At 63.4% G+C, this 10,732-nt stretch overlaps 1 protein-coding gene across 2 annotated transcripts; it reads left to right on the top strand.

Moving 5' to 3' along the window:
• Positions 1 to 6: 6 nt before the first annotated feature.
• On the top strand, positions 7 to 8,290 carry MKNK2 (MAPK interacting serine/threonine kinase 2). 2 transcript variants are annotated; one of them, XM_057384510.1, is made up of 13 exons: positions 7 to 46; positions 1,942 to 2,023; positions 2,187 to 2,288; positions 2,372 to 2,469; positions 3,454 to 3,533; positions 4,056 to 4,129; positions 4,209 to 4,313; positions 4,652 to 4,707; positions 4,998 to 5,093; positions 6,425 to 6,619; positions 6,709 to 6,873; positions 6,974 to 7,017; positions 7,294 to 7,749. In XM_057384510.1, exons 3-13 carry the CDS (start codon positions 2,189 to 2,191, stop codon positions 7,559 to 7,561), a joined length of 1,281 nt encoding a protein of 426 aa, XP_057240493.1. In that variant the 5' UTR covers positions 7 to 46; positions 1,942 to 2,023; positions 2,187 to 2,188; the 3' UTR covers positions 7,562 to 7,749. The 2 variants fall into 2 exon arrangements, with proteins under 2 accessions (XP_057240493.1, XP_057240492.1); XM_057384509.1 differs by lacking the exons at positions 7 to 46; positions 7,294 to 7,749 and adding an exon at positions 7,756 to 8,290 and having other exon boundaries at positions 1,965 to 2,023.
• Positions 8,291 to 10,732: the final 2,442 nt, after the last annotated feature.

A 10,732-nucleotide genomic window follows, 5' to 3' on the forward strand; every position in this document is an offset into this window, starting at 1 on the left:
GGTGCAGAAGAAATCAGAGATCCCGGGATTCCACCGCTCCTTCAAGGTAAGGGGCTGCTCCCCGCCCCCACGGAGATGTTCGGGGGGGGCTCTGGGGGGCTCCGGGGTGCGGGCAGGGTTGGGGTTCGCCCGCAGCGCTGCATCCCCTGCCCGGGGGTGGAGGGGCCCGGCCGCTTCCTGCCCCATCCCCGGCACCCCCCGAAACTGAGGGGCTCTGGGGGCGCTGCCACCCGAACCGAGCGGCGGGACCCCCCTGTCCCCCCGTGCCAGGGGTCGCGGTGCTCCCGGCGGTTGGGTCCGTGTCCCCCCCACCCCCCGCCGGTGGCGCTGGGATGCTGCGGCTCCCACGGTGATCCCCCGTAGGTGGGGGGCTGCACCCGTTCGATGGGGGGTAGGGGTGGTCTCAGGGCTCCTCAGGCCCGGCCCGGTGGGGCCGTGCGAGGGTCGATCCCGCCCAGCCCGGGATGCCCCAGGCACCCCAAGCCCGGGCCCGTCACCCCCCGCACCCTCCGTCACTGTCACCTCGGGGTGTTGGGGGGTCCCCGCGGTCCCGCTTCGTTCGGTTCCCCCCTCCTCGTTCGGTTCCCTGAGCCGCTTCCCGGCTGCGGGTTGGGGGGACCTTTGTTCGGTTTCGCTCCGGTTCAGGGGTGCGGGTGGGACCCCCAGCCCGCCCCCTTATTGCAGCGACCCCCGCTCCTGCTCGTGTGGCCTCTGACCGGTTTGTGTACCCCCGCGGCGGCCGGGGATAGAGTGGGGGGACACCTCGGCCGTGCTGATGGAGCCGGTGCTGATGCAGCCTCCCATCCCCCAGACCTTTGTGTAGCAGTGCTGCGGCAGCTGGCAGGGCCCCCTGCCCCTGTGCCCCCCTGTGCCCCCCCAGTCCCCCCGCACACCCCGTACCCCTCCCGGCGGCCCCGGCCCCCCCATCCTGCCGGGGTTCGTCCCGGGGGCAGCGGCTGCGGGGCGATGCTGCGCTCCCCAAACCCCGGGTTTGAGGGGGGAAATGCTGACAAAATGCAGCACCGGAGAGTTTGGGGCCCGGAGATCCAAAGTGGCGCTTKGTGGGAGTGCTCCTGGTGTGAACCTTCCCCCTCCCCGTTCCGGCTGGGGACCCCCGGCCCCTCCAGGGCTGCCGTAAACAGGCGCCTTCTGGGTGTTTCTGGCGGTGGCCGGGGCTGGCCGTGCTGGGGCTGGCAGCYGGCCCGGGCACCGGGCGGGTTTGGGAACGCCGCTGGAGCTGCCACCTCCACCCAAACATTTCATAATCCTGGGGAGGACGGGGCCCTTTCGCCCCCGGCGCTGCCCCGTCCCATGGGKTGGCTCAGGRGAGCAGGAGGCAGAGWGTCCCCGTGTCCCCTCGGGTGTCGCTGGGATTGGGGTGGGGAAGGAGTGGGTCCCCTCTGTGGATCCCGGGGTGCAGCAGGGTTTGGGGTGAGGCCTGACCCTGCCGGTTTGGGGCTGTCCTGCAGCCCGACGAGCGCGATGACCACCGGAGCAGAGCAGAGCAGGCTCCGGCCACCGTGACCTTGTGGGGAGCTGGGAGGACACGGAGGGGTGGCTCTGGAGCCCGTCCTGCCCTGTGGCTTCTCTTCCTCCCCCTCCTGCCTCGCTGCAGTTCAGGTCTGGGTGGAGATTAGGGGTTGGGTTGGTGCGGGTGGCCGCGGTCCCTCTCATCATCCCCCGCGTGTTGGCCTAGGGCTGGCTGGAGGAGCGGCCCCACAGCCCTGTCCCCAACAGGAGATGTGGTCAAAGCCTTCCCCCTCCTCCTCCTCATCCTCAGGCTCTCCCTGGAGCTGTGCCGTGTCCCTCCATGGGCTGGGACGTGCAGAGCGGGGCTGAGCAGAGCGTGACCCCGGAGCTGGAGTGCGCTGGGCTCGGGGTGGCAGCCGGTGGTGGCTGATCCAGCAGCTGCCACCTCATTGCTGCTCTTGGTTCCCACAGGGACAAAACCCTTTTGACCTGGAGTTCGACCAGTCCAACCACCTGGAGCCCGTCTTCAACTTCGAGTGCCCGCCCCGTCCCGGTGAGTCGCGGGTGCTGCGGGTGCCTCCTGGGGCTCCTCCCCTCCTGCCCCGGGGATTTTGGCCGTTTGCCCTCCCTGGAGGCTTTGGGGGCTGCCCCGGCCATGCTGGGGGAGCTGTGGGTGGGCAGGGATGGCTGACAGTGGTGGCTTTGCTCTGGCACAGACATGCCTTCAAGTCAACCCATCGACATCCCCGACGCCAAGAAAAGGAACAAGAAGAAGAAGCGCTGCAGAGCCACCGACAGCTTCTCCGGCAGGTTCGAAGGTGAGCGGGGCTGCCCRGGGACCCTGGGAGCAGGGCTGGGCCCTCCCGGTGTCCCCAGGCTCAGGTGGCCTCTCCCYTGCCAGATGTTTACCAGCTGCAGGAGGAGGTGCTGGGAGAAGGGGCCCACGCCAGAGTCCAGTCCTGCGTGAACCTCATCACCAACAAGGAGTACGCGGTGAAGGTAAAGCTCTGCCCCTCCCCTCCCACCCCCTGCCTCAGTTTCCCTTCTGTCTCCACACCTGGGGCTCTCCCAGCTCCCAGAACCACCCGATGCTGGCCCAGGATCGTGGCTGTGTGGGCTGGGGGGAAGGAGAGAGGCAGGAGTGCAGCAGGGCTGGGCTGTGCCCGTGGCACACCGACCTCTGCCACCACCCAGCTCCGGGTCCTCGGTGCCCCTCCTACGCCACRCTGCTCTCCCCGTTCATAAGGATGCACGGGAGACTAAATTAACCCTTGGGATGTGTTGGGGACCTGGGACAGACAGGGGCACTTGGTGCTGCCAGGGTGGGGTCATCTCCTGCTCGCCCCAGGGATGGCTCTGTGACTCTGTGAGCGTGTGGGTGCTGGAGGGGGTTGGGGTGAGCCAGCTGCTTTTGGGGTCAGGGTTGGTGGTCCCGTGGCCCTGCACCCCACAGACTCTGAGCTGCGGCATGAGGGTGCCATGTGTCAAAATGTGACAGGCTCTGTCAGCAAATGCCAGGCGAACTCGGCTGCCCCCATCGTTTCACGGGAGCCTTTGGGTGCCCCGGTGGGGACGCTGAGGCAGCAGGCAGGGCTGTGTGGTGCTGGGGTGCTCCGTGTGCCCCAAAGGACAACGGGAGCACCCATCTGCCCTTCCCTGTGTGGGGGTGTCCCCCTGTCCACCCTTGGCACGGCCACCAAGCCCCGCTGTGCCAGCGCCCAGTGGGGCGAAGGGCCCTTTGCTGCTCCGCTGCTCTGGCGTCACGTGGAGCTCTCTTGGCCCCGGCCCCGGGAGGGAGCGGCTTGGCACGGCTGCTGCCGCTTGGCACCGGCGCCGGGAACAGCCTGTTCTGCCGCCTTAACCCCGGCGGGCTCCGCTGCCCCCGCCCGGCCCCGCGGGTCCCCGCTCTGGYGGGGCAGGGGTGCCCCGGCCCCTCCCTGGCAGCGCTGCCTCTCCCTCAGCCTCCCCTCGTTTTCCCTCCAGATCATCGAGAAGCGCCTGGGACACATCCGGAGCAGGGTTTTCCGGGAGGTGGAGATGCTCTATCAGTGCCAGGGACACAGGTACGGCCGGGCAGCTGCTGCATCCCCGCACTGCGGGCACGGGGAGGGGGCTGAGACCCCTCTGGTGATGCTCATGATGCCCATGGGGCACAGCCAGGCCGCCCTCTGCCCCACGCTCCCTCCCCTTGGCCCTGTTAGCCGCGGTGGAGCACCCACAGGGGACGTTCAGTGGTTTGCCATGACAACGAGGGCCACCGTGGCCAAGTTGGAGCAGAGCCGAGGGCAGAGCCGAGCCCCTGCTGCTGAGCGGGGCTGCGTGTGGGGCTGCGTGTGGGGCGGGCAGGCGAGCCAGGAGGGGCTGTGAGCAATTAGGGAGGAGCAGAGCCGGGCGCTGCAAGCACCTCTCCCCCCTGGAATGCAGCCGGGGGGCCCTGGCCGTGTGGTTTCAATCACTGCAAACCCAGATTTCTCATCCTGCATCCCCACCGGGGTCCTGTGCTGGCTGCGGGCGTGGGGCCTGTGGGGCGGGGGACCCCAGGAGGTGTTTTTGGGGTCGCCGGGCTGATGMCGTGGTCCCTGCAGGAACGTCCTGGAGCTGATCGAGTTCTTTGAGGARGAGGAGAGGTTTTACCTGGTGTTTGAGAAGATGAGGGGAGGTGAGTGCGGTGCCGGGGTGGGGGCACTGGAGGCAGCAGGACCCCCCYGAGCTGCAGCTCTGCTCTTGCCCGGCCGCAGGCTCCATCCTGACCCACATCCACCGGAGACGCCACTTCAACGAGCTGGAGGCCAGCGTGGTGGTGCAGGATATCGCCAGTGCCCTGCACTTTTTGCACAACAAAGGTGAGCTGGGGTGCCCCAGGTGGCACTGGGGACAGCCTGGGGTGCGCTGGGCCCTCCCGGGGGTGTCACTGCCTCCCCCCTGTCCTCCTGCCCAGGGGACAGTGCCCGTCCCAGCACACAGGGCCAGCCCCAGCTGCATCACAAGGTTTTTTGTGGTGTGGATCCTGTTTGTCCGGTTCGGTCGGGACTCGGGGCCAGCAGCAAATTTTGCCYTTTGCCAGGGTGCAGGCAGTGATTTGGGGTGGGGAGGGAGGGGTCCCYGTGCCACCCCCTGACCTTACACTATGGTGATCTTGTAGGAGGGGGATTTTTCCCCTCATTGGCTTTTCTGCCCCCAGGGATTGCACACAGGGATCTGAAACCAGAAAATATCCTGTGTGAGAGCCCGGACCAGGTGAGCGGGGAGCAGCCGGGGTGGGTGCAGGGTGTGCTGCCTGGGGGGCTGGGCACAGTGGGGTGATTCCTGGAGTGGAGTGCACGAGAGTCCTGCCAGGGACACAAACACACCTTAGGTCCTGCCAGGGACACCYCCATATGCCACAGCACAGCATGGTGTGAAGCATGACACGAGGTGGCATTGAGCAGCTGTGGCTCGGGAGCTGGGCTGTGGTCCCCGGGGGGCTGCCGGCTGTGGTGCCCGGAGGGTGCCAAGGGGGTCACAGAGCACTCCTTCCTCCTCTCCAGGTCTCCCCAGTGAAGATCTGCGACTTTGACCTGGGAAGTGGCATCAAACTGAACGGCGATTGCTCCCCCATCTCCACCCCGGAGCTGCTCACCCCGGTAAGTGTCCGAGCCCCCACTTTGGGGGAGGGTCTGTCCCCCCAGCTGCCCCGCAGGCTCAGAGCACAGGGCCAGGCATGCACACCCCCTGCTCGTCGCTGCTGATGCTGCGCGTCCCCCGCCCCCCCGCCGTGCAGGCGAGATGCGGTTACATAACGCGGGGGGGCCGGGGGCTGGCGCAGAGCCCGGGCTGCCGTGAGCCTTAGCAACAGCCCGAGCAGCCGCGGCGGCTGCGCCGAGCCTGCCGGGGAGAACTGGGTCAGCGGCGGGGCTGGGGGCCCGGGGGGGCTTCCCCGGCTCGTGCGGAGGAGAGGGGGCTGAGCCGCCGGGCTGCGGGGGCGCGGGGCGGGGCGGACACCCCCGGAGCTCCCGGCTGTCCCCGTCTGCTGCGGAAAGCCCCGCTCCCCTTATCGCCAGCCGCAGGTACCCCCCCGTGCTGGGTATCGCCTGCACCCCGAGATTTTTGGAGTGCGAACACGCCGGGTAGGGCAGAGCCCCGCTCCTGTAGGGTTCACAACAGCAGGGGCGGAGGCCAGAACACCCCAGCYCCCTCCTTCCTCCATCGCCCTCCTCCCGGGGCGGAGTTGCTGAGGTGCACCGAGTCTCCCCGTTCTCAGCCGTCGGGGGCGGAGCGGGACGGCCGCTCCATTCCCACCGGGATCGGGACGGCGGGGGGTTGTTTTTCTGCGGTGGCATCAGCTGCTGGGGCTGGAGAGGCCCCTCGTCGGGAGGCCTCTCTCGTTACGGGGTGATTATCTGCTGGCTGCAGCTCTTTTCTCCCTGGTCACGAGGCCTGTGTGGGCTGCGGGTCATGTGCTGGAAAGCCCCAGAGTCCCTGGAGCGATAGGGGAATGGGGCCGCTGGCTCTGCCTCTCCCTGCACCAGGGTTAACTCCTCCCGCACCGGCAGCTCCGCCTGTCGGGCTGGGAACGGGCCGGGAAACAGGCAGAGTCAGCCCGGGGAACAGGCGGAGCAGGCTCGTYCCACMGTGTCCCGTGGTCGCTCCCAGGCTYTGGGGCTGCCCYGCTGAGCCGGTTGGGTGGTGACGGTGCTGYGGGTCCTGTGGGTCCGGCTGTCCTGCACCGTGGGGGTTGCACCCTTTAGGCTTTATTTTTTTTTTCCCTTCGGGGTGGCAGCTGCTGTTCGGTGATCCCAGAGGGGTGGGTCTGTGGGAAACCCAGCAGGGAGATGTGGCAGGAGCAAACCCAKGGAGTGGCTGTGTCTGCAYSTTCCCTTCAGAGGTGCAGCCCCATRGCTCGGGCAGGATCCTCCCTGTCCCCTCTGCCCCGTGGGTCCCCACCCTTCGGGGCTCACCCCACCTGTCCCCACAGTGCGGCTCGGCCGAGTACATGGCCCCGGAGGTGGTGGAAGCCTTCAACGAGGAGGCCTCCATCTACGACAAGCGTTGTGACCTGTGGAGCCTGGGTGTCATCCTGTACATCATGCTGAGCGGGTACCCCCCCTTCGTGGGYCACTGCGGCTCCGACTGTGGCTGGGACCGGGGCGAGGCGTGCCACACCTGCCAGGTGCGTGGGGACCCCGGCAGCGCCCAAACCCATGCCCGGTTTGGCAGCAGCGCTCCTGGCTGAGCCCCAGTTATTTCTCCTCTGCTCAGAACATGCTCTTTGAGAGTATCCAGGAGGGGAAGTACGAGTTTCCTGACAAGGATTGGGCACACATCTCCTTCGGAGCCAAAGACCTCATTTCCAAGCTGCTGGTGAGAGATGCCAAGAAGCGGCTCAGTGCAGCCCAGGTCCTGGAGCACCCCTGGGTGCAGGGGGTGAGTGTTGGTGCCCCATCTCTGCTCTGCTCCTGAAAGCYGGGGTGGGGAACACCCCTCTGCACAATTCCTGGCTCTGACCAGCTGCATTTTATTGCAGTGTGCCCCGGATAACACCCTGCCAACCCCAATCATCCTGCAGAGGTGAGTGTGGGTGGTCCTGGGACACACCCCCAGCCCCCTGAATCCTGACTCCACTCCTCAGCACTGCTGTCCATTCCTTCTGCTTTTTGGGGGCTTTGCCACAACTCTCTGTCCTCTCTGTCTGCCAGTCCTTCCACATTTGGTTTGGGTTTGAGCCACATTTTTGGTGTCTGAGCAGTCTGGCATGGCCAGCATGTGAGGAGGGACACACGGATATTTGACCCCAACCTCCCTCCAGCCCCCCACATCCCCCCTGAGCCCGTGCCTCCCCTGCAGGAACAGCAGTGCCAAAGAGCTCACSTCCTTTGCCGCCGAGGCCATCGCTGTCAACCGCCAGCTGACGCGGCACGATGAGGACGAGGAGGAAGAGGTGGAGGAGGAAGCACGACCCATCATCATCAAAGCTACCTCACGGGCCATGCAGCTCTCCCCCCCCTCCGAGTCCAAGCTGGCCAAGCGGCGGCAGAAGAGCAGCCTGGCCAAGGCAGTGGCCGCCGGGCAGCACCTGGTGGCCCCACTGGTCCTGGTGGCCGACCAAGCCTGAGTGGTGTCCCTCGCACCTGCTGTACCCCATGTCCCCTCTTCTCCTCCTTTCTTTCTTCCCCTTTCCCCCCCGACCCCACCGTTTCTGGCTAGTGACAAGATCAGGACTCGTCCCTGTGGCTGGTTTCCAAGGTTTTGCTGATCTTGTAGGTCTGGGGGTGGGAGGGTTTGTTTAAGATCTTTTTTTTTTTTAAGGTATTAAATCAAGCGTGAGGTTGCTTCACCCAGGGCACACTCAAGGACATCTGACAGACACACGGACTTTTGTTTCCCGACTCTTGGTTTCTCYTCTGACATTTTCCCTGCTCCCCGACACCAAAGGACTCTTTGTATCCGCGGCTGCTTTGACGATTTCAGCTCATTTCATACTGTGAACAAAAGACCCTCGGTCGCGTTTTCAACAACGGGAGCTGCGTTTTAACCTCGCCCCTCCCCTCGGAGCTGCAGGTTTCTCTCCGATGTTGGGGTAGATCCCACAAAACCCCTTACCTGGGGGTCCGGGAGGCACCTCCCGAGTGTGGGGGGAGTGGGGAGCCCCTCCGTCCCGTGCTTGGGGGTGTCCCCGGCTCTGCTTCAGGGAGACGTGGTGGGCGTTGTGCAGGGAACCGCTCGGGCTGGGGAGAGAYGGTGCCAGTGAGGAGCAGTGCTGGACCCCCTGAGCCACCCTCTCCTCAGCATCCTGCTTCCAGAATAAGCTATTCACCCCTTTTTTTTTTTTTTTTTCCTTTTTTTAACAAAAATTATTGTTGGTTTTACACTGCCAGCTGTGCTTCTCTACAGGGCACGGACAAATGTCTTCCTTTCCTCCCACTCTCCGGCTGGCGTCTCCCCGGGGGATGCACRAGCATCCAGGGCTGTGCTCTTGTGCCAGGTCAGGTGTTGCACCCTCGTYTTTGGAAGGGCTGGTGGTCGTGTCCTCTTGGAGGTGCAAGGGGGGATGAGGTGTTCAGGGTGACCAGAGCAACCAGAAGCACCCTCTGGGAATTTGTGCTCTGTGGAAAGCAAGGACCCCCTTACAGGGCATCAGGACCTGCTGCAGGACAGTGATGCCTGCTGTGGCCTCGGGCTGGCCCTGAGGCTGCCGTGGCAGGAGGGTCTGAGGGCACAGAGGGTGCCCAGTGCCCTGGGGATGCCAGTGGGTGAGCAGCCACGATGGGGGCAGCACCCAAGAGCCACAGTACAGGGGAGCAGCCTGGGGACAGCTCGGGATGTGGGGCTGGTAGGTTTATGGTCAGGGTGTGCAGTGGCTGAGGAGCGCTGGTTGTGCATGTACATCCATGCTCACGTGTGTTCAGGCGTGCACAGCATTGCCCTTTCCATGGAGCTTGCTTTGGGGTGGGAAGGACTTGGGATGCTGAGTTGGCACGAGCCCCTTGGCTGGTTTCTGGGTTTGTCCAGGCGGTGTCCTCGCTTGTGGCCGGATGGGCCCCCAGCTGTCCCCAATGCCTCATATCCCCCCCGACAGCCCCTGCTCCCTGCCACAGGCACAGCCACCCGCTGCCAGCCCCCATCCTGCTGGGAGGGCAGTGCCCCTGTCATTGCCACCTCCTGTCCCTTCCAACTCACTGCTTGGAGCTTTATATTTTGCAAAAGCAGCCTCGGCCCATCGCATGCACAGGTGAGGGTTTGGGAGCTCTGAGCTGGGGAACAGACTTCCCTGGGTCTTCAGCTGAAGACAGTCGCTGTCTCTGGGAAAAAAAAAAAAAAGAAAGTTCTCCTTTTTATTTTAAGACTGCTGACAGCAATACTATGCAATATATGTTGTTTTTTGTTTCAGGGAGGTGTGTGTGAGTTATCTTGGGAGATGATGATCTCGGGTGTTGATGGAGTTTAGGGCAGGGGCCGTCTTCTTTCACCCTTCCCAGCCTTTYTGCTGACTCAGGGGGTCGGGGAGGACGACTCCATCTGCATCCCACCCCCCAAATCTCCCTCTCCCGTGTATGCCCCCGGTCCCACTGCACCGGGTGGGGAGGAGCAAGGCAGTGGTGAGGGGAGACCCCTCCCCTACAGGCACCGGGACACCCCAGAGAGGCCTCCTTTAACAGAAAGAAAAAAAAAATCCATCTTGATTGTACATTGTTACTTTCTATAGCTTATTTTGTTTTATCAGTTGTAGATAATTCCTTGTTGTCTTATATTAAGAAATACTTGAATGATGTACAGTACGCGATGCCTTGAGCTGGTATTGTGAAGCTATYGTTGATGCTGCACGCCGCAGCCTTTTTTTAAAAAACAAAACAAAAAAATCACGGGAAGGGGATGGCAGGGGGATGTCTCCAGAATTTATCTGTCCCCCGTGCTGCTTTTGTTGGCAAACTGAATTTCCCCTTTTTCCCCACGTGTAAGAGTGATCTTTTATATCTATATTATATATAAATACACCACACACTCTGGGGAAGGCCTGGGTGACCCTGCCCATGTCCCGTGGGTGTCCTCGGCTTGGGATGTGCAGCCAGAAGATGCTGTKGGAGTTTGTGGGAGTTGGAGGATGTGCCAGGGAGCATCCGAGCCTGGCTGGGGCTTGGCTTTGCTTTTTGGATGGGGTTTGGTTTGGACCCGGCGCTCCTGGTGTGGCACTCGGGGGTGACCCGTGGCTGGGGCTGTGCATTGGTAGAGAATCTTTAAATGCCTCTAGAGCCAGGGATCAGCTCTGGAAAGCCTCCAACCTGGCTCATGGCAGCACTGGGCACTCAAAGGTGCCCTGTCAGGGCAGGGCTCAGGCTGGGATGGCAGAGGAGACACTCGTGCCAGGGCCAGACATGCCCTCCCCGCTGCTAGCACCTCTCCCGGGGCGGTTTCCAGACAGATGCTCCCGTGGTTCAACACCAGCGACCCCCTCTTGCCAACACCCTTCTTCCTCCTCTTCCTCTTTCCAAGCTTTCTCCCCCATAGAGCATCTATCTTGGAAACCAACTTCAAAAAGTTTTTTGTTTTTTTTTTTTAAGCTGGAAATTTTAAGTGTTTTCGCTTCCTCTCCTTCCCCCCTCCTTCCTCCAGCCAACTAACTCGACTTAGAACTGGTTAGAAACGTTTACTGTGAAGCTAACTCTTTTATCAAACCAGGAGAAACTTTCTCCACTTTACAATTGATGAAGACTGCCAAAGCTGGTTCGACAAGAGTCACGTTAACGCACTGTTGGTTTGTGCAACAGCAGCCTCTGCACGGGGGCTG

This window comes from Malurus melanocephalus, unplaced genomic scaffold (assembly GCF_030028575.1).
Source record: "Malurus melanocephalus ecotype Western Australia unplaced genomic scaffold, MMel_1.1 scaffold_713, whole genome shotgun sequence".
Lineage (NCBI taxonomy): Eukaryota > Metazoa > Chordata > Aves > Passeriformes > Maluridae > Malurus > Malurus melanocephalus.